Genomic DNA, 24,748 nt, shown 5'->3' on the forward strand with positions numbered 1-24,748 from the left:
ATCTTTTTTTACTTAATTTCAATCAATTTTTATTCATTATTTAATTGAACATGAAATTAACTTGACATTAAATTAATTTAACATTGATTATTACATTTAAAATTATTTAATTAAATATTTATATTAAATATTTTGAATTCACGTATGAAAATTTTATACTATTTTTCATTGAGTTCAAAATTATATAAAAATTTTCCTACCTTAAATACTAAATATTTATGGTATTATTTATTTTCATTTCTAATGATTGTAAAATATAATGAAAAATCCGCAGTAAATTTGTCGGAAAACATAATATAGTTGAAAATAATACTTGAAAAAGTTCAATTTTATTTATTTTTATTTGTTATTTTAATTATTACTTTTTACATTAATATTAATTAAACTAATTGTTCTGAAATATTGTAACATTACTTTTGATAAGGTCCCATATGGAAACTGAGTTCCCTGCTTTTCTTTATTGTTTGAACCAGAGTTGGCCGTCGATTACAGTAATCGATTACAGCTGTAATTGATTACAGATAATTACCGTTATGTAATCAATTTCTTGTAATCGCGATTACATGTAATCATGATTACAAGTAGTCATAATTTTTGATTACATCAGAGAGCAAAAATGTAATAGATTACATTTTTCACTTACAGTAATCAATTACTTGTAATCATAATTACAAATTTTGATTACAACTGTAATCATGATTACATTGCTCAATTACAGTAATCAATTGCTTGTAATCATAATTACAAACATTCATAATCTTGATTACAAGTAATCAAAATGTATGATTACAAGACTATTATATACTTATATATGATTATATTTTACATAGTATAATGTACCGTATAATGATACATTTTGTACGATTTACATACAGCGTATGTACGAATGAATATAACTAAAATGTATGTACATATGCACTGTACTGATTACAGTTATAATCAAAATTTTGATTGCAGCTGTAATCAAAATTTTTGAAAGTTGTAATCACGATTAAAAGTAATTGATTATTGTAATCGACTATTGTAATCACGATTACAGCTGTAATAAAAGTTGTAATCATGATTACAAGTAATTGATTACTGTAATCGTTTGCTGAAATCACGATTACAGTTGTAATCAAAATTAAGTTATCTTGTAATCATGATTACAAGTAATTGCATGATTACAGTAATCGAAAAATGTAATCGATTACATTTTTGTCCAACTCTGGTCTGAACTGCCCATGTTACATCTTCTAAGTGTTATATTTCCTTTTATTTTTGTCTGCCTGTTCTCTAGGCTACCATTTTATATGGTATTATATGGAGGTAGTTGGCATTTGTTAATTTTGCGTGCAGTTACAAAGACCATTTTTTGTAAGTTTGTAAGTTAAATGCTGAAAGCAACATCCAAATTTACGTGAGTTATAATGATTTAATTTTAACTTTTAGGAATCAACATTTTTTCACCTGTTTTAAATTTTTAGCAGAAATTAAATAAATATATATATATATATTGTTAAACGCTGAAAGAAGAATGCTTTTCTTCGAATGCTTCGTGCGCAATGCCAGGAACTGTCCAAATTTTCAGAGTTAGATTCCATTTTTAACGGTAATAAGGCACGAACAAAAAAAATTTTTAAAAATATATCAAAGTCAACATGACTTTAAAAAAAAGAGAGAGAGAACGTGAAAAATCTACCAAAATCACGTTTTAGATGAAAGAAAATTATCAAAAGGAAAGAAAGTGTTGTATTAAAAAAAATATTGTCGAAAAGGGAATCGAGCTAAGTAAAAGGAAGTTGAGACGGACGTGCCTTGAAAATCATTCTTGTATTTTTGATCTGAGTTTGGCAGAGATGAAGGGAGAGGAGTTTACTTCAAGGAACCAAGAGGAGATCGATTTAAAAATATTTTTCGAAAGCCCCCGGCGGAAATAGTAGAAAAGAGAAAGCGCTATAGGAAAGCTTAAGTGTTTTCTAAATTGTTGTTCGGTTTTACAAATCGATATTAAAACTGAATATCTCTAAAGCGGTTGAATTTTTTTGGTGAAACTAATGTAATGTCTCCTAAGAACGACAAAAATGTATCATGAATTTTTATGCAAAACGAATTCTGCTAATTTAAACTTTCTAAAACAGTCATGTAGGGCACTGGGCCCATGTCCAAGAAGTCGTGGATTCGATCCCTGCCGGCCGAAGACTCCCCGTGTAATAAATGGTGAGTTGTGCACGTTAAATCTGTCGAGTCACAAAGTCCTTAATATGCCCATAACATATCATACTTCTGAGTGTACTGATCTAGGAGTTTCTTTGTCTTCTACATTGGTTCAAAATTACAGGGCTACGGAATTGAACATTAGTAGTCGTAAATCCAAAATTGGGTCAGCTGCTCAACGTTGGTTATAAAATTAAAATAAAATAAAAAGTCATGAAATTTTCGACGAAAGAATTAGATAAAGGAATTTTATTTAATTTGATTAAAGTTAAGAATGTGAAATATCGTTATAAAGTGTTGTATTATTGTAAGATTGTGGTTAACATGAGAATGATCGTCATTTAGAGTTTTTTAAAATACCTTCATCCATATGTACATAAAAATGAATGTCTGTCTCCATCCGACCGAGAGCGATGAAATTTGGCCTACTGATAGTTCGAGGCACAAAGAAGGTCACTATCGACTTTAAAAGATTCTACTTCGAGCAGTTCGAGCGGGACCAGTGAAAAACGAAATGGAATTTCCTGATTGGTTAATCGTTAGCCGCTGTTTTAATTTCTAATTAACGATTCAATTTTTCAAATATTTTAAAAATGATTAAATCAGTAATATTTGTTAGCTTATAGAATCATTAATTAAAATTAAAAAAGCGAAATGGAATTTCCTGATTGGTTAAACGTTAAGCATTGTTTTAAATTCTAATTTACGATTCTATTTTTCAAATATTTTAAAGATTATAAAATCAGCAATATTTGTTAGCTATAGAATTATTAATTAAAGTAGAAAAGCGATGTACTAAAAAGCAAAGTTAATGAAGAAAAGGCACTTATCAGTTTGGGGGAACCGTAGAAAATAGCCATATGCAGATGACCCTTAATTATTTTGTAATTTTTAATTGGTACAGTTAGTATTACGGTGCAGTTTTAATAAGAATTCTACAATGGATTTTCCGTAGTTTCAGAAGAAGAAAAAATTTCCAGTAGTAGCAAAGATAGTATAGTAATGTTTTAAAGAATAGAAATTAAAAGTTATTTGTTTAAAATAATTAGACCTTTATAATATGAATAATATATATGAAAGAAAAAAACTAATGAATGAAACAAACCAGTTTTCTTAGGTTATTCAAATCAGATAAAACAGCTCCTTTACGCTATCCAAAATATGATTTAATTATAATTTTATTCATTAATTTGAATCATTAGTTATGTAAATCTCATGAAACTTGTTATATTCATCTTATTAAAGTCTTATTAGAGTATTTATATTCATCTTCACAATGTATTTGATTAGTTTAGAATGATTTAAATTTCGCATGTTAATGTGCATTAATTAAGAGTGTATAAGTATACTTATTAATGATGATTAATAATTATTTAATCAATAAATGTATTCAAGTAAAGTGTAAATAGTAGTTATCTAATATTTTTGTTTCTTTTTCAGAGCTTTAGAATACTGCCTTGATGTCGGTAACATTAATCTTTCTGCGATTAGGACAATCCGAGTACTTAGACCGCTCAGGGCAATCAATAGAATACCAAGTAAGTTCTAGTATTTCTTCTTTACATTCAAACTATAAGTGAAGGTCTTGAGATCAAAATTTATAAGTTTTAAGCAAAATTTTTCTGAAGGTTGCATCAAAATGGTTCGTAATATTTAGAATGTATCCAAATTGAGATAATATATTCTTTATGCTATGTATGAATAAAGCAAAACAACGTGAAAAAAGTACAAACTCTATTATTTTTAATTGCTATTTACTCTATTTATAATTACTATTTTTATTCTGTTATTTAAGTTCCATTATTTTTCTTTACATTCAAATTATAAATGAAGGTCTTGAGATCAAAATTTATAGCAAAATGATTCGTAATATTTCGAATGTATCCAAATCAGGATAGGATATTTTTTATGCTACGTTCTATTATTTTTCTTTACATTCAGATTATAAATGAAGGTGCTGAGATCAAAATTTATAAGTTTTAAGCAAAATGATTCGTAATATTTCGAATGTATCCAAATCAGGATAGGATATTTTTTATGCTACGTTCTATTATTTTTCTTTACATTCAGATTATAAATGAAGGTCTTGAGATCAAAATTTATAAGTTTTAAGCAAAATGATTCGTAATATTTCGAATGTATCCAAATTAGGATAGGATATTTTTTATGCTACGTTCTATTATTTTTCTTTACATTCAAATTATAAATGAAGGTCTTGAGATCAAAATTTATAAGTTTTAAGCAAAATGATTCGTAATATTTCGAATGTATCCAAATTAGGATAGGATATTTTTTATGCTACGTTCTATTATTTTTCTTTAATTTCAAATTATAAATGAAGGTCTTGAGATCAAAATTTATAAGTTTTAAGCAAAATGATTCGTAATATTTCGAATGTATCCAAATTGAGATAGGATATTCTTTATGCTATGTATGAATAAAGCAAACCAACGTGAAAAAATACAAACTAAACGTACTGAAATACAAACTGAAAATGCGTCATAAAACAATAAAGAATAAAAAAAGTTTGTTACTTCAAAAAAGAAAGTGGTTGCTCTTCTCCGCTATTAAAATTAATATCTTATAGAATGTAAACTCCGAAACTCCGAATTAAACTCGAGTATCTATGAAATTTCTTGTCAGTGTCATATTATATAAAATAAACGTAGCATTTAATTTCAGCTTAAAGTTGTGTTTAAATATTAAACGATTTTCCATAGCTCTACATACTTGATATTCTAATCACATGCAAATTTTCTTCAACTAAAATCATACGAACTTGTTTTTCATATGCTGACTTGGTCTCTTATAAATAATTTTATTTTAACTTTATAACCCTCGTTGAACAGCTGACCCATTTTTGGGTTTACGACTACTAATGTTCAACTCGTAATTAAAATAATGCCTTGTAATTTTAAACCCAATCCAAAAGACAAGGGAACTCCTGGATTGGGAGAAATATCCTTTCGCCTAGGACTTTTTTTCATGGAACTAACGTGCATTTGCGTTTCATGGAGAGGAAGTCCACGAGAACTTCCCATGGTTAGCCTGACGGCATAGGGACTCTAACCCATGATCCGCCTACCACTGAAGATATTTCAAGTGAGCACTGTGTTTGGTGGAAGCCGGTTGCGGATTCGTATCGACCAGCCATCATTGGTATTCGAACCCGGTTCTCCTGTTTGGAAGGCTAACGCTCTATCCCCTGAGCCATCGCATTTCCTTGTAAATCATTGAAAAATTCTAATAATTTAGTTAAGGATCTTCTTAGTACTCTCTATACATTTCTTTTCATTTTTAGAATTATATACTTTATCTGACACACCCAGAGTTACCTACCATTTTTTTCTTATCTCCCTTCTTTTATTATTTTATATCTCTTCCTCCATTAATTAAACCAGTGTTTTCCTTAATGCTACGCGTTTAACTTTCCACTTTTATTTTGATTTTTGACACTAAGGAAGGTTCATTTCAACAGTATGTACCTTTATTGGTGATTTTTTTTCCATGCTGTTTTGCTTTATCGATGTTTCACAAGATAAGAGCAAATGAATTTGGCTATATTTTCTCTGGTTGGTAGACACGCGACGAGAACGAAATACATAAATGATTATTTAAAGAAAATGAATAACGATTTTCTACTTTTTTTTTTAAAAAAAAAAATTCCAACTTAATGTCAAAATTTTATGTCTCACTTCAAATGAAGCTAGTTTCGATTTGAGCTACCTGATTGAACAAAACTATCTGATTGTTGGTTTTAAATTGTTAAAATTAAAATAATCTGCTTAGGGTTGAAATAAAATTTCGTTTTTATTGCAGGCATGCGCATATTAGTGATGCTGCTTCTCGATACGCTTCCAATGCTGGGGAACGTTCTTCTCTTGTGCTTTTTTGTGTTCTTCATTTTCGGCATTGTAGGGGTGCAGCTGTGGGCTGGCCTACTACGACAACGGTGCTACATAGATCTTCCTAAAAATGTTTCCTACCCCGAGTAAGTACCATTTCTCTATATAGCTATATTTTTAATCCTATAAAGATAAAGCTTTGCATTTGGAAACTGTATCAGTTCCATAGTCAAGTAAATAGTTTAAGGCAAAAAAAGCAATTTTATCCATTAAACCAGGGCAGGGAAGGCCTAGTACAGGAATCTCGTTAGTGAGAACGAGAGTTCGAATCCAGTCAGCCGAAGACTCCCTGTAAAGTAAATTTTGACTGGTGCACGTTAAATTTGTCGGGTCGAAAAGTCCAAAATGTTTGAATAACAAATTATACCTCAGGGGTATGAGTGTGGCAGACGTCGAATTCTTGGTTATAGGTGGCTCTACTAGAAAACAAGAACAATCGCACGCCCTCTGCCTTAATGGCCTACAACAGCAACATCCATTAAACCTTATTGCCTCTCCTTTCACGGTTCCCTGTGTTATGTATGAGACGATCCCTTCCAACCCCAGCGGACTCACATCTAATTTCGGTACTCTCATATATCTTAGCTTATATAGTTTGTCTAAGCTAAGAACTCCTTCCGCCACAAAGTCTGAGGCCGTCTGCTACTATGGAAACAAGAATAGTACATTTCAGGGAGGGTAACTTCTCTTCCCTCAAGGACTAACACAGTTGCCCAAAGGAAAATATTCCCTTTCTCTCGCCAACACGAACCAAAACCTGTTCTTAACAGTGACTGCAAAACCCAACTTGTAATAGTTATAGCTCGTTACCACCGCTACGGGTCCAGACGAATGGCTCGGCGAGTTCTTACTTTAGACACACCATACGTACTTGGTGTTTATACTCTTGAAATTTAAGGGTTAGGGAAAGACTCACTTTTCTCCTTTTATCGATTCTGATTGGATTGATTGTCGAATTAATTTCTGATTGGGTGAATTTAGAATGTGTCACTTAAGAAAACTGATACTTAACAGGCTTACTCGAAAGAGAATAGAGAGAGCAGTTGCTAACGTAAGCGAATGACACGTTTCAACAAACAATCAGGATCGAGATATCCATACTACGTTACTTGCAAATGTCCCACTGTGGGTAAAGTCACTAAAGAAACTGAAGAGAAAAAAACATTATAGTATGTGGCAACTGAAGGGTTTAAAAATTATAACCCACCTTCTATTAAACCACCATATGTATTTAACTGATTCCAAAAACAAAAACTGTTTAGTGCTAGGTGGCGTTGGTAGTAGACGTAATCAAAATCAAATTTTTCACACTGCAGATGACTCTTGTAACTCCAATGTACCCATATGATCGTTTTTCTTAAAGTATTTTTTTTTTATTTCCTTTCAGTTTTTACACCAGATTCAGTTTAAAATAAAGTTTAAATTCCGTACGAAAATATTCAAAGCATTATAGCTCGATGTAATAGCATCCATTCAAAACCTTCTGCTCTATTATGGTACAGAACATCGTATTTTTGAGTTGCAAAAACTTTACATGGATTAAAATAGTGTCTGTGGACCGCTAGCGCGCATGATCATGGCCTAAGGCTCCATTTTTTAACAGGGTCCCTTCTTTTAACACTGCATATCAGTTGCTAGAATCACAAACCCTGCTATCCAATAGTATACAAACCATGGAGCGAGCTATAGTTTGTCCAAAGTAAGAACTCCCCTAGCCATTCTTCTGGACCCGTGGCGGTGGTAACGACGTATAACTATTACAAGTAGGAGTGTGGGATCACTGTTTAGGGCAGATTTTGGCTCTGGTCGGTGAAAGGAAAGGGAATCTTTTTGTTCAATCTATTGTATTAGCCCTAGAGTGAAGAAAAGCTTCCCTCCCTGAAATGCTCAATTCTTGTTACCATAGCAGCAGACGGCCTCTGACCAGGGCCGGATTACCCATTAGGCCAGACAAGGCCATGGCCTGGGGCCCCCAATGATTAGGGGCCCCCTTAAAAAAAATTAAAAATCAATTTCAAAAAAATTAAGGAAAACAATGATTTTTTTAAAAAATCAATTTCAAGTATAAAATAATTAAATACGATATTTTTTTAGTTCTAATTTAACAAAATAAAGTTAAATTTAATTTATTATTATTATTTATTTTTATTTTAAATTTGCTTTCTTAAATGAAAAGATATGTAAATATTTGAATAAATAAAAAATATACAAGAGAAAAAAATTCATCTAAGAGCCCAAACATTTGAATGGCCTAAGGCCCTGCTGCGCTTAATCCAGCCCTGCCTCAGACTTTGTGGTGGGGTGAGTTCTTACCATTGACAAACTACAAATGGTGCTTCTCAATTTTCCATCACCAACCCCCAGTGTAAATAAGACTCCCACTACTAAGGAGGAAAAAATATTTTTTCTGGTGGTAGAAAAGATGATGTATAAATATTTTAATGAATTTCACTCCATCGGTTTGATAAAGATTTTGTGAGAGTGTTTTAAACGTTTTTGCAAATGCTGAAGAAAAGTACACCTTCTCAATGAATGTTATTATTTTAGAACATCGATTGATTCTCAAAAAAAATTTATTAACTTTTTTATTATTTTTTGAGAACATAAAAATGAAACCATACTTACCTGACTGAAACTCAGAGAAGAACTACGGTGACGTGTTTTACAAACAATGCGTGGCTCTCTAAAAGCTTTATAGTTGCTCTGCCAATAGCATAACTACCAGGTTGGGAACCACTTTTGCATTCTGAATCGCACTTTTAAACATTCTGGGAGAAGAGAAAATATTTTGAGAACCTACGCAACACAGAAGAGGGTGATAAAATATTTTTTTCACGTTTCTCGTGTTGCATTTTATGTTCTATTTTACATGCTTAATAAATCATTCTTTGTATAGAAACAGTAAAAAGAATTAAAAAGTGTCACAGGGCCCATACAAGGCAGGGATATAAGTATTTCTCTTCACTATTTAGAGACGTTTTTGTTATATTATCCTTTCGAACGTAATATTCTTATTGTAACGTAATGTTCTTCTCCAAGCTTATAAAAGCTTTCTCGGGGATGTTGAATTTCGTTTTCAAAATATAATTATATTGATCGCCTATTCTTTCAGTATCTACCACTTCAAAGATTCTGAAATGGATATGGATGGTTGATTGAGTGTAAGCAATAACAAGCGGAAGAGATTTAGAAAACTTCCGGTGTATCCCTCCGCTTATGTAGTGCTTAAGAGCGATGCGTGAATAGGCTTAATATTCTAAGAAGTTTTATTATTGCGATTTGTGTTAAAATATACGCGTAATTTTAACATTCATAAGAGTTTTCTGAAATTTATAAATTCTAAAAGACCGGAAGCCTAAAACAAAATCACACGTTACCAATTTACTTTGGCAAAATGGTTGTTACGTTACATTGGCAAAATGGTTGTTGCCTAATTTCTTTTGGAAACGAAACTTTATTGTGTTTTCATCTTGGACATCTTTAACAGATAATCCTGAACTGCTCGGTGCGCAATTTCGCAGACATATTTAAATGCAGCTCAGACACATTCTGCGTAATTTCTTTTGATGACTGAATAGACATTGAACAACCAACCGAGATCGATGTTAACATTTTCGGATGGGTACAATAGTGTTTGATGGAGATTGTAAGCTGCATCATACACCCGTTTGGGATTCACAAGTTCACATATGAAATGTGATTTGAAAGCCAGGCTTTTTTTTCAATTTTACATGAACAGTGAATGAATCATTTATATTGAGTGGAAGATAGTCTGCGGTCTTGTGCAAGTTTTTGAGTACGTTGACAATGGATCCTTTTATCCCTAATTGGTGATCAACACCCAGTTCTCGCATTTGCATGAAAGGGGTTCGGAGAGTCACCATTCACTCTTCGGTAGGGTTCAAGTCTCTCAACCACGTTGGTACTTTTGTGAGAGACGGGCTTCATGCTTGCATTGGCGAACGGAATCCTTTCGTTTTTCCGTCAGTGTGTAACGCGCATGGTATTCCTGTCTACGTTCTTTGTTTGTTTCTTTTTCAGCCTGGGCAAGTTTAGGCCTTGGCATCGTTTTTTTCTTGCTTCAATTCTAACTCTTGGGACCGTGTCAATCAGTTTGGACCCTCTTCATGTGTGATATTCGCCTGAATTAGTATAGAAAACGATCCAGTTTGAGCTGTATGTTAGAATTTCTGTTTCTTAATTAAAACAATAAAAACAAAAAAATATCGTTCAAATGATGAAATTTTCTTTTATTCACAACTCAACAAGTATTTATGGGATCTCTCTGGTCCCACATCTCAAAAATAAACTCACCAACTTAATGCATAACAAAATTACAAAATTAAGAGTGAAAAAAAGAATTCTAAAATAACATTTTCAAACGGCAGCTGTCGCCATAGCAACACATGCGCATTGTTTACTATTACTCTTGATTATTGTAGTTGAAAAGTGAGGACACCCTGAAATACAAACCAAGACACATTTTGCCATTGGGTAAAAATTAATATTACAGCATGAATAAAGTGTAATGGTTAGTCATGTTTTGAGAGTAATCCTTTATTTGACTATATTTGTGTAAAATAGGATCGTTTGTTATTTTTTGGGGTAGCATCATAGCAAGCTAGTGGGGTCTTCCGAATTCAGTCAATGTTTGTTTCATTGAAAGTTAGATTGAAAGAATGTGTTATATTGAAAACACTACAAGTATAATAATATTGGATAGTTCTTTTTTTCAAGCTTAGGCCTAAAAATCAGTGGAAAGTAGTAACACGGATGTCTTAAGACGAATTTTAACCCCTAGCGCCATTTGCGCTTAACTTTACACTGTCAGCCATCCATAGAATAGTGACTGATGCACGTTAAATCTATCGAGTCACAAAGTCCTTCATGTTCCCATAACAAATCATACCTCTAGCGGTAGTTATTCAGCAGTTTCCGTGTTGTCTGGATTAGTTCAAAATTGCAAGGGTTCGGAGAGTAGTCGGTAACATTAGAAGTTCCAACCCTGAAACTGGGTCTCCTGTTTAACGACGGATATATATAAAAAAATAATAAATAAACTCTTAAAAATTTAAAAAATCCATCCATAGGTGAAAAGGGAGCACACTGTGAATAAAGGAATTTGGGCGGGGGTAATGTTCAGAATTTACACAAATTAACGTAAGGGTGTTTAAAACCTTATAATACTGAACAGAAAAAATAAATAAAATTTTAAAATATAGTTTTTTTTTTTTCAAAATTTAATTTCTCAGGAACAATTTGACCGACTCTGCTCAAATTTTGTATTTTGCCAAGTAAAATTACATTTTTTAAAATGGTGCAAAGAATGGTATAGCTTACTATTCAAACTTTTTTCGGCTATCATTAAATAAAATAATGGAAAATAATAAATATTAACTGAAGGTTATTTTTTACATGGAATTATCTTTGGAAAAGCAAATTTTATAATTGGGTGCGAAAAATCTTCAATTGATGCGCAAGCGTTTTGGAAATTTTTGAGATATAGCGAAATATGCAGAACATAAACTTAACATTAAGGGATCCAAGCTTTGATTCGTATGCAGCCGTAACTGAGCACAGTAGTTCCCTAGGAATGGCAGGTCACGACGCAAGCTCTCGATGAAACTCCCGCCAGGTCACTTACAGTCACTGGCCAATGTTATTCAATGCACTATAATATTCTATATAAAATTATAGTTATCAGGTGATAATATACAGCTGTATTGTTTTTACGTGGTTTGCATTTGTGTACGCTCCTGTATCAATTGGTTAATATTGTAATACAATACGTTAAAAATAAATACAAATAGGAAGTATATAAAAAATCTCCTGAATAAAAACCCATTACATAGATGTTTAAATACAAAAGTATTGCACATAAACTAGTGCAAATCATGTCATTATTAAAACACTACATCGCGTCTAACAATTTGATCTAATTATTATAATATACTAATATAATACCTGATATAATAAATGTTCTATATTTATATAGTATATCGTCTAATTTATCCTATAGTCAAATTTATATAATATATCGTCTAATTTAACCCATTGACACACTTACGTAAACAAGTGCAAGCCGCGTGAAAACAATAAAGCTGTATAGTATCATCTGATAATTAAGACTTCACATAGAATCTTACAGCGCGTCTAATAATTTGACCTGGGACTGTATTAGTATACACCACCAAAACGGCCCTCTTAAATACCTACAAAAATTTAACTAAGTTGATCCATTAATTATATTTTTTAATACTTCTATCTTCACTCTTATAAATTCTTCTGTTTATCTACATGAGTATTTCATTTAAAAGTTACGCTTTAAAAAATGGCGCAAAACAGAAACAGCAAGTGGAAACTATTTGTAAAATAAAATCACCCCATATAAAATATGTTCTTACAATATTTTTTTTCAACCTACGAGATAACAGTTTAAATCGCGATTTTATTCTTCGTTCAGCAACAGAATAAAAATTCGGAGTTGTTGATAAATTATTGTGGAAATTGCGCTAAGCAAATTACATTATATTTATATGAAATTTGCTTGAGGTGAGAGGGGCCAATTGAAAAATGTAAAAGAAAATTTATTTTATTTTGCTACACGAATTAAAGAGCTCTTGACAGACCCCTGTATCGTTCTCGTTTACGCTCGTAGTGATACCATTTATCTTCAAATCTCTGTTACGAGATCACATTAATCACGCAAGGTCTTGAATGTGCAAAAGAATTTCCTTCATTTAGTTGAGGTGATATTTTTCTCTCAGCCCTTTTCTTATTAAAAATAGAGAGAAGGGACTGTATTTATAATAACAATCTTTTTAATAATGTTAAAAGTTTCAAGTATTTAATTTTTTTTATGACACGCGAATATATATATATGTTTAATTGCTTTTTAAAGAATTATAGGTTCATAGCTCCCTCAATCTGAAATTTATTCAGCAAATTTTTAACGCTGTAGCAAGTTTATTGTTAAGGTAATATTATTAAAACTTTTTTAAATTGTTTCAAGTTAGTTTTTTTTTTACAAAAAAAACAATAAACTCAGTAAAACTGTTTTAATAATTTGAAATAAAAAGTGTTCCTTAACTTTTATCATAGATAATTAGTAATATAATAATTAATGATATGTTATAACCGTCGTTGAACAGCTGACCCAATATAGGGCATACGACTACTAATGTTACCGAAGCCTTGTAATTTTCAACCCAATCCAGAGGAGAAAGGAACTTCTGGCTCAAGTATTGGGAGAAATTTGCCTTCGTGGAAGAAATTTTTTGATGAAACTAACCCGCATTTGCGTTACATGGACAGGAAAACCATGAAAATTTCCAACGATTGGCCTGACGGCAAGTGGACTCTAACCCATGATCCGTCTACCACTGAGGATATTTTTTTTCAGCTCTGTGGTCGGAGTGAGCCGGGTGCGGAATTCGCATCGACCGACCATCGTTGGAATTCGAATCAGATTCACCTCATTGAAAGGCGAACGCTCTATCCCCTGAGCCACCACGGATCAATTAATAATATAGTAATTTTTTAAAGAATTTTTAAAATTTCTTACAATAAATAAATTATAAAATTAAATCAAATGCATTCACAAGGGAAAACATCTGCTAATTTTTACGTCAGAAAACCTTTTATTTTTTAGAAAAAAAACTCTTTAAAAAGCTGGCATTAGCACAACAAACTTCAATAAAACCTCACAAAATTTAGTAAGTAAAAAGCATACTTAGTTTATTCTCTATATTACACAAAACATTAAAATTACGTTTCAGATAAGTAATGAATGTTAAGAAATTTAGAAACAAAAACGTTTGAACCATCCTGCAAACGTTTGAAGTGTTGTTTTACCACCGTAATACAAGTGAGACTTAATCAGAAGGTTAGCAACTATTTTATTCACCATAGCTGTTCTATTTTTCATCCAGACAGTTGCCATCCAACATATAAGAAATAATTTATAATCATCTTGCCTAATCGATTCATTATCGATTAAGAATAATACTTCACGTTTCTCAGCTTCAGCGCTAAAATATATAGAAATGCCTCATTCATAGTTGAAATTCCCAAAATAATGTGTATTATAACCATTTGTACAGTGAAAATCTGGATATTTTTGTTTTTAAATGCTCACAAATAATATTCAAATGGTTCAAAAAATTGCTTCAAAACCTGAGAATTTTTTCCCCGTCTCAAATAAGGAAAATGTCTTTGTAAGCTTATTTCATAAACTTCATAACAATAATTATCTTCATTTCCTATCATTTTATTTCAAAATCACTTGAGATAAAGTTACGCCGTTCGACACATAAGTTGTTGTTGACGTATGCCGTAAAGGCAGAGGGGGTGCAATTGCTCTTGTTTTCCAGTGGCTTCATCTATGGCCAGGAAATCGACTTCTGCCACACCCATACGTCACAATCGTTTATAGGGTGGACCTATTGCTACATCCATTCATTCCTCCACAGATCATAATTTTGACCTGAATCAGGGAACGATCAATCTCCAATTCAGTACCCCCAGAGGTATTGATTTGTTATGGGAACGTAGAGGACTTTGAGACTCGACAGATTTAACGTGCACCAGTCACCATTTACCACACGGGGAGTGTTCGGCCGGCAGGAATCGAACCCACTATCACTTGGACATGGGCCCAGTGCCCTACCAACCAGGCTATCCCGGCCCTCATAAGTAAAAAAAACTAAAGCAATGCTGCCAAAAGGCCCATACCAGTTTCAAGAGGAAGATAACCATTAATGAAACTGTGTTGTGCAGAAATGTTTTCTTCGTAATTTACTTGTAGTTTTTACTTAGTAATTTACTTGTAGTTTTTACTTACAAGGGAAACTAGGGAAGTGTGACTCGCCAATTTTGAAATAAACTAGTGGGATGTATGCCTTATGAAGAATAATTTTAGGGGGCAACATTCGTTTCGGCCCATAGAAGGTCCTGTGAGAGATAAAAAATAATTCAATGTATAGAAAAATCGGTATTTTATTACTTCAATGCAGACTATTAGTTATTGTAATTATCTCATACTCCAATTAATTTTGTGGTACTTTCACGTACTATATAATGCAAATTTATTGTCAAAATTGATTTCGAAAATTTTATATATCTGTAGTTTTTCAGAAAAACCTGTTAGGTTAATTTTAAAAAAAATTTGACATCAAATTTCTTAATTTTTTTTTTTTCAAAAAATTTTCCTAGTTAATTGGAGTATGTAATTGCAAATCAATTAATTAATTAATAAATAATCAATCAATTATTAAATGAGAATTAATCAATAATTAAATAATAATTGATTATCAATTAATAATTAATTTTGCTAATTAATTAACTAATTAATTACAAATTAATTGGAGTATGAGACAATTACAATAACTAATAGTCTGCATTGAAGTAATAAAATACCGATTTTTCTATATATTGAATTATTTTTTATCTCTCACAGGACCTTCTATGGGCCGATACGAATGTTGCCCCTTAAAATTATTCCTCATAAGGCATATATCCCACTAGTTTATTTCAAAATTGGCGAGTCACACTTCCCTAGTTTCCCTTGTTAGTAATTTTCTTGTTAAAATAATTTGTCTTGAAATATTTTTGTTTTTTTCAGGAATGTCCCTACTTTTTATCATGATCCTGATGACGACGAATATGAATATATCTGCAGCCTGGACAAGGACAGTGGCAATCACAAGTGCATTGACCTTCCTCCGTATACTTATGTGGGGAGGGCGTGCAATGGAACAGCCTTACCATTCAGCAGCAATTCTCCCTCTGAGACGCATTGCGTGAATTGGAACAATTACTATACCGTGTGCCGGGCGGGAAACAGAAATCCCTTCAAAGGGGCCATCTCTTTCGATAATATTGGATTAGCATGGGTGGCTATTTTTTTAGTAAGTATGGGCATTAAAAGTTTATGCGCATGAGCAGTTGTCACTACTGTCTAGCTATCACGAGATGAACCTCACTGAGAGCTGCTCATCTTGTAATTGCCAGACAGTGGCGGCAACTGCTTATGTGCGACAAAAAAGTGACATTTAAGTATGTAAGCCACAAGATGAGCCTTACTGAGAGCTGCACATCTTGTGGCTTACAATCTTAAATGTGACCACTCGATACACTTACTTATGTTGAGAGGAAGTTCAAATATTCAACACCCATTCTCTTAGGTGTTCAAAAACTATTTTGTGTGAAGGACTTGCACAACAAGTTGACTAATGAAAGGTTGCATTTAGCAAGTGGACGGCAAATTTAATAATATCTGTCTAAACAATAGTGCTAGATTAATGCAATATTAGAAAGCACTCCTTTTTGTGGAAGCTGATGAAGAGGTTATATCTTTTCATTTTTTTTTTCGCCTTTTTATTATTTTTTTGAATATTTTTTTTAAATATTCTTTAAAAAATTTTTTTTTCTTTTTTCATTAATTTTTTTATTATTTTTCATGTTTTCTCTATATTTTAATAAAAGTTCATTTAAAAAAAAATTCTTACGAAAGTGAAACAAATGCTCACAGAATGAATTTATATAAAAAAGACATATTTTAGTTAGTAATACAAATTCAAATTAAATAATTTAATTAATGAAAATTTGTAACATTTAAACAAATACCAAAAATTAAAACAAAGCCCTTATAATATGAGCTACGCCGGCCAAGCGGCCGAGCGGTTAGCGTGCCTGACTGCGATGCCATAGGCTGCGGGTTCGAATCCCGCTCTGGGCATGGATGTTTCTCTCTCTCTCTCTCTTTGTGATGTCCTCTGTTGTGTGTGCGTATGATGTGTGAATGTGGCCCACCCTATAAACGGGTTTGTGGCAGTGTGGCGTGGGCAATGTTGCTCGCCTCCGTGACTTTGGTTCACAGGTGCCCACTGGGTAACGCGAAATGAGCAACAATTCTGGCATAGTATAGGCAAAGATACAAATTCAGTGCCTGCCATTGGAAAAAAAAAATAATATGAGCTACGATTAAATATTTATTTGATATTATACTTCAAATATTATTTCTATCGATTGAATTATTAGGTTGCTTTGAATTCAAAATTACAAGACTATTAGTAGTCGTAAACCCGAAATTGGGTGGTCTGTTCAACGACGGTTGTCAAATAAAACTGTTGACAAAAATTTCCGATATAAATATAAAAGATCATAATTTAAGTACCAAAAAAAAAAAACACTGTTAATATCTCAATTATCCTTATCTATACAATTCATTGAAAAAGTCGTTGCAATGAACCATTAATTAATGGTTACGAACCATTTTTTGGCCAATAAGGCTTGTTTTTTAGATGAAGTAACTGTTAACAACTAAAACCGAACAGAGATTGGTGCCCTCTAGTTTTAATAGGTTATTAATTTTTGATTATTTGTTATTAAATAAATCAACAGCCTTATTTTTGTACCAAATTTTTTCACAAATGCATAACAAAAAAATATTGCGAACATTTTAAACTAATATAGTTATTGGCACTTTTTTCTATATTGTATGCCTCATTTATTTTTAATTTATATTTTAGGTGATCAGTCTAGAAGGCTGGTCGGATATTATGTACTACGTACAAGATGCTCATTCATTTTGGGATTGGGTTTACTTTGTCCTGCTTATAGTGGTAAGTAAACCCTTTTTTTTAATATATACTAAATTTCAAAGCATTTTGATTTTAGATACGTTGTGAAAACTTTTTTACAGAATTCTCATAAAGCAATTGGTGAAATAAATGCATTGTGTTTTAAAAATTTGATATTTGTCGCGGTATCCATCACTTTAACTCCTTCCTTCTCGCTCTCGTGAAAATGTCGGGTGGAGGTTTCGCTCTCTATTTCTCGCTCCCGTGAAATTTCCGGACTGGAGTGTTCAGTAGTAACGCGCCAATAAGTATAAAAATAATTCATTTATTTTGCCCGGAAGACATTTTAGTTCTCATTTTACTAGATGGCATTACCAGATGGCAGTACCAGGACATATTTAAGGTAATTGTAGATAGTTAGTTTATTTTAAACTAGATATCAGCACAAGATATTTGGATGTCAGAAAACAAATAGGCACTTTTATGACCGTTTTCTTGAAAATTAACCGATCGTTAAGGGGTTAACAATCATATAACATCGGTCATGATTCAAGTCTATGTATAACCGAAAACTGTGCATTCCGTCTTCTTAAAAAATTATTTTCAAATTTATCATTAGCAAATCATAAATTTCATAACTTTAATAAAATTAAACTTTTTTTCCAAATCTTAAAAATCAGCATAAACTCCTCAAACTATTATCAAGCGAAACGTTAAATTTATTTCATATTTATTATTCATTTTCTTAAAATGTAACCTTACTTCCTCCAACTTCAAAATTCAATGTATGCATTTGAATATATGCTTAAATTGAATTCTGTAGTGACAAATACAATATCTTTATTTGATATTTTAGTCAGAAATTTACTCATTTTCTTTTCACATTTTTACTAATAGTACTTACTCACTCGATTTGTTTACTTTTTATTGCTTTTGCTTTTATTTTATGAAATCCTAACTCTTCAAAATCTAATACCTATTAAGACAAAGCAAATCGTCATGAACTGATGGACAACTTTACAATGGATCAGTGCTTTTATTTTTCAATAATTGCATTAATATTTCATCCTGCCTTCATTTCAACAATTCTCCTTCACATCAATAATTCCTTCATGCTTCATTTCATTAATTTCGCGAAACTAGGGAAGAAGAAAAAATAATGAGATCTTCAATCGAAATTTAATTTTAATGATCAAAAAAGCACGTATTTCATTTAAGTATAATTTCTAACAATAATTTTAAAAAAAAAAACGTAAATTCCCTTGAAAAAACGAGAAAAAAATAAAATAAATGAAAAAAGAGAAAGATAGAGAGAGAGACAGATTTTTCTAAAATTGTCACGAACTGACAAGTTCTTTAGTGGAACTGTCACTTCAATTCTAGCAGCTTTCTTCGAAAGAGCTGCTCCATTATTAGAAGTCTTCGGAAATGTGCTCTTTTGTAAAAAAGTAATGTGCATGTGAGAGGAAAGTGTTTGACACATAAAAAATAAGGCTAGGAATTTAATATGAAACTCAATGATTTTATGAGACATTAAGATTTTGATGTGACAGTATTTAAAATGAAAAATAAATATCATGAAAAATTTCGATAATTGATTACGTATTAGTTTTCTTCATTATACCCAGTAAATATATTAGAAACGATGAATGTTCAGAACGAAGAGCACGATTTATTTATTAAAACATCTGAAAATTATTCAAAAGTATAACATATGTAACAATTTTTATATTTCTTCTAAACATACAGTGAAAACTGTTAAATTGACTCCTGGTAAATTAGCGACCTAACCATATTAACTTTTACTTTTTGCTTAAAATTTACTTTTATTATCAAAAACTGAATTCATCCTAAATACTAAAAGACGGCAAAACCTCATAAAGTATAACCTAACTAAGAAATTAATCTTTATAATGCTTATATGTCTCGAAAAAACAATAACAAAATTATTTAATCTGATCAAAATAAAGTAAAATAAAATAAAAATGCTTTAAAATTAGATTGACTAATCTTAGCAATTAACAAAAATTGCTCTGTAGAAAAAAATATAATATTTATGCTTTTAGCTTTATTGCATGAAATAATTGATAAAAATGGTAAATTAAACTTCAGCGCTGCCATCTATGAAAAAATAGTTTAAAAATAATAATAATTGAAAAACGCAAGTAAAAAAATTCAAGCAAAACATTCCACATTTGGCCAAACAATATTTTTTACTCTACAGACAACTGCCAAAACTTAAAAAGAAAATATTCTCCTCATGCACTCGTCAAATTTAAGTGATAAAATAAGTTCATTCTGTTTCCACGTAATTTTGATACAAGAGTGAAGAACTTTGGAAGACAGTAATTTATAAAATTTTAGTGCCTCCATTAGATCTAACAAAAGTCAAAACCTATCTCTGCTCACAACAAAATAATTTTCTCAACTCAAAAATTTTTATGATTATCCAATAAATGATAAAAAAATTCTTTTGCATTGAAATAATTGGCGTAAATTAAAATCATGCAAATAATATTTTCTACCGTTATGAAGGTTTATTTTTCTCTATAAGTTTTAGTATGATTTTTTTTTAAATTCTTATTCATTGGTGTTACTGTTTACTTAAAACTTTAAGTGACATCTGGAGAAATTTTTTTTAAACATATATCTCACTATGCCATAATTTTTATCTGAATTCCTATGGTGTAAATGACTGCAATAAATTCTCAATATTTATTTTGATTTTATGGTATAAGAAACGTTGAAAAGCAGACTTTAATTAACATTACAATAATCATATACTCAATGAATTTGCATTATCAATATGTTTGAGAAGATGGTGTATGTATTCAATGGCATTGATAAATCATTCTTAGCAAACACAATTATCAGTGCCTGATTACTCGAACTAACATAGACGGATCAAACAAGTTGGATGAGATGCTCTACTAATTATACTCGTGTAGAAAGATGATTACTCAGATGCGATATTTGTTTAATTAACCCCATTTGTAGCTTTTTCACCCGGACTCAGAATGTAAGAAAATGCATCTGCATACAAATTTAAATATCAACATCTATATAATATGTAAGGATATTTTATAATACACACTCAAACCTGTTTTTGCGCAGTCTTTTCTTATTTTTGTTTCGCGCGGTGCATCAAAATTTCAATTAAATTGAACATAATTGACGAATCAATAAAAAAATTGGTAAAATCCTAAAATAGCCCACCTATTGGCGACTTTTTTTAAATCTCGCCAAGTTGGCGAATATTGCTGGGATCAACGTTGCTTATTGATTATTAAAGAAATTCATTTAAATTACTACTAATTTATTAAAATATTTTTTAATAATAAAAAATAAATAATAATAAAGAAATCGAAAAAATAAACCATTTTACCACTTTTCTAACGAAAGTGTGAATACGCGTGGGTATACATATGGCGAGGTATACATGTATAACCAATCAGGTTTAAGAATTTAGGTGATGTGGTCGAGGTGTGATCGGACGTTGAAAATAATCTCCCCGAAATATCTCAAAGAAACCCAGTTTGGCGAGACTTCCAAAAAATTTTCAAAAACAAATTTTAACACATTTTAAAAGTATTGCGTCAGCAAATTACATTACATATGTATTGAATTCTATAATCGCATAATGTGATGGGATACCTGCAAGTGTCGAAGTGTGGGTATCTCACCCCTTATTGGTTCTTGAAATGTGATACGTATTTGTTTACGCTAACAACTGCTCTTTCCTTTCTATTTCGAGTAAGCCAAGCCGTTAATCATCATTTCTCTTAAATGACACATTCTATATTCTTACTCAAAGATTCCTGGACAAAGATTTCAATTCTTTCTCTATATATTTCTTACTCAACACAAAAAAAAACACGTAGAGCATAAACAAACTAATTATGTATCGAAGTTGCCAGGTACACAAAACAAAAGTATATCACGGTTACAGTACAGTAAAATACATAAACATTTAATAAAGCTAAGTTAAGTGAAGGACATAGAACAAAAAGAATTATATTTCTATAAATTCGATGTGTGATACGTCAGCGCAAAAAAGAATACAATAAAAAAAAAACAATTATATAATTAATTCTTAAAAAAAATATCCGTTTATAACAACCGTAGAAAAATTTTTTTAAAATCAGCTCACATTTATACAGAAGTTTTTTACATTTGTAATTTGTAAATAGTAAATATAAAATGAGTAAGTTAATTGCATTCTCATATACTAATTGAATCTTCCTTTTACAGAACTATAATAATAAACTTTCGTCATATTAATGAATTCTTTTTAGTAACAGACACTATTATGATAAATCATCTTATAACAAAGTAACTCTTAACAAGAGGCATAATTTAAAATGAAATAAAATGTATACAGGGACAGTAGTTATTTGAATAAATATAATTTATTTTTATTCAAATAACTGTCTTTTATGTAAGCTGTTTTTAAATTAAAGTGGGTACTATCTAAATTTTAATTAAATTTCTTTGATATAAAAGAGAAATGAAATGAATAAAAAAAGAATAATAAAACTATGCGAGGTTTTTAAAAATAAATCTTTCGTTTCATTTTTCGACTGGCTTAATCAAGTTGAGGAAAAAGCGTCTTTTAAATACAAGCCCTTTATTGATTAGGTCTATTTGTAACCCATGTTAAATAAATAAATATTCTAACATTTTAAGAAAATGTGAAATGAAATAAATTAAAAAATTTTAGTTCGAAAGCACCAAACTGGAGTAACCGGTAATAAACTTTTTATAATCTCTCGTCGTAAAAAAAACTCTTAGTTTTAAAAAATTTGGTTCGTTATTAAAAGTTTTTATTCGAGTAAAATGCATAAAAAAGTAAGCCAAAAACGAAAAGAATAAATGTCTTTCTACTTAAAGAAAATACGATCTCTTATTTTTTCATTGTTTCTTTTCAAAATGGTGTTTTAAATAGCATTTTGAAATTCTTTTACGTGACTGTTAGAAATGCAGAATAATTCTCTCAAAGGGATTGCTAGTACCTTTGATATCAGATCCAAGCGAGCTCTAAGCGTCAACTACTCCAAACTAGATCAATATTAAGCCTCCTCTCAGCCTCGTAAATGTCTGTGTCTTATCTCGGTCGAGTTTAAGAACTAATATTTGCGAAAATGGGGATTTTGTCGTAAAATCAGGAACTTCTACAGCCGGGAGGAGAAAGACGGGTCTATGTGAAACCTTCCATATGTATATAAATACTTTTACACTATCTTATATCCCAAAGGCGATTTTCATTTTAGAGATGTTAGTAAGATAGACCTTTTGCTCGAATATAAGTTATTTATTGAACCTTTTATTTTTAGAGATTCAGAATTTATTTTGACTTTTATTAGACTGAATTGCTCTATTAATACTTAGGTATAAAATTATATAAAGAGAATGAGTTAATTGTTTTATATAGTTGAGTAAAAACAGGTTAAGTTTATTTAGTATTTGTGATTTTGCTTCTTATAATAATGAGAAAAAAATATTTTAGAATATTTGTAATAATGTACAAATAATTGAAGTAAGTTGAAATGTGTTAAAACAAATTAATATTTTTGGTATTTTTGGGTTGAAGTATAATTAAGTAAAAAACAACATAAAAATTCCAAATAAATTGGGCAAAGTTTGAAAAGTAAACGGGCCATTTTATTCAAAATACCAATAATCTGCCTAGGTATTGATGATCTGGCTTAAGACATGCTCAATTTTGCAGTTTTTAATCGGAGTTTTTTTCAATTATTCAAATATTCAAACAATTTTCAAATATATAAAATAGTATTTCTAAATTTGATTTAAAACGTTTTTGACCATCATAACATATAAATAATTAAAACATGATATAAACGACCCGATAAGCGTGTTCTTATATTTTTAATTGTAAAACCAACAACAACTCACTTCTAAACTGTTATTGCTAATTTCCTAAATATGGTAGAATATTGTTATTGGTTGGTTGTTATTAATATGATGAAAATAATTATGTAATTTAGGAACAAATATACCTAAAAATAGTCAATCCATTTTTTAGTTAAATTTATAATTAAAATCACTTCGAAAAATATTATAATTTCAATTTTGTCATCAACGTTGAAATTATAATCTTTTATGTTCTTTTTTTCCTTATTTTTCACACGCGTCATTTGCACATGTTTCTAGACAAAAAATTAATTGTCTTTGGCAATTATGGACCGATATTCGCTTAATTTTTTTTAGCTATTAACTATATTCAAAAATTAAATTTGATAGATATAAAGCATCATCACTTTTAAAAAAATAGTAATATTCTGCTCTAAACTATAAACTCTTGATTACCTCGTTCCACGTCTTAGCCTCTGAAAAACACACTTCTAGAAACTTTGTAGTTTTACCATCACTAAAACATTCTTAGATATTTAAGCTTTGATGGGATTACTTAATCGATGCAGAGCATGTAAGTTATTTGGTAAACGGAAGTGATTTTCGAAAGATCACACTTATTCTACGTGCTCGAAGTCCCGCAGTGGACTGATCGTTAAGACACGTTTCCCAGCAGATCACCGAAGTCAAGCATCACTGGCTGCGGTCAGTGTGCGGGTGGGTGACCACTTGGATCAGTCTGGGTAGGGGACCGAGGGTGTGCGGTATTGGTCTTTGCTAAACTGTGCTACCATAAAGTGCTCGACTTCGCGTGCAGGTCGTTGAGCTACCGAAGCAGGGATGCCATCCCCTCTGCGGAGGACCAAAATTGTGATGGCATGTCTTCGGATCATCCTCAGGGATGTTTCCCAGACCGTCGCCAATAGCCCATTGTGTAGCTCTAGTGCGACGTAAATTAACAACAACAACAAGCCATGTCATAAGGACACGGATCCCAGTAGAACACCGAAGGTAAGTATCACTGGCTGTGGTCAGTGAGCGAGTGGGTGACCACTTTGATCAGTCTGCGTAGGAACTGGGTGTGCACGGTACGGGTTCTCGGTAAACTGTTCTATCGTAAAGTGCTGGACTTCGCTCGCAGGTCGTCAGGCTACCAAAGCAGGGAAACCCTCCCCACTGCAGAGGATCAAAATT

General features: G+C 31.2%; 1 protein-coding gene across 1 annotated transcript in view; it reads left to right on the top strand.

Annotated features, from left to right (window-relative positions):
• LOC107441470 (voltage-dependent T-type calcium channel subunit alpha-1I) overlaps positions 1-24,748 on the top strand; it is a 325,335-nt gene that overhangs the window by 183,227 nt on the left and 117,360 nt on the right. The window contains exons 3-6 of the mRNA XM_087166313.1: positions 3,637-3,734; positions 6,016-6,187; positions 15,724-16,009; positions 17,633-17,725. Of these exons, the coding sequence (XP_087022439.1) occupies positions 3,637-3,734; positions 6,016-6,187; positions 15,724-16,009; positions 17,633-17,725 (649 nt within the window). The remainder of the gene's footprint in view (positions 1-3,636; positions 3,735-6,015; positions 6,188-15,723; positions 16,010-17,632; positions 17,726-24,748) is intronic.

The sequence above is a fragment of the Parasteatoda tepidariorum genome, chromosome 6, assembly GCF_982258835.1.
Source record: "Parasteatoda tepidariorum strain Cologne lab strain chromosome 6, Ptep-v5.0, whole genome shotgun sequence".
In the NCBI taxonomy this organism is placed as follows: domain Eukaryota; kingdom Metazoa; phylum Arthropoda; class Arachnida; order Araneae; family Theridiidae; genus Parasteatoda; species Parasteatoda tepidariorum.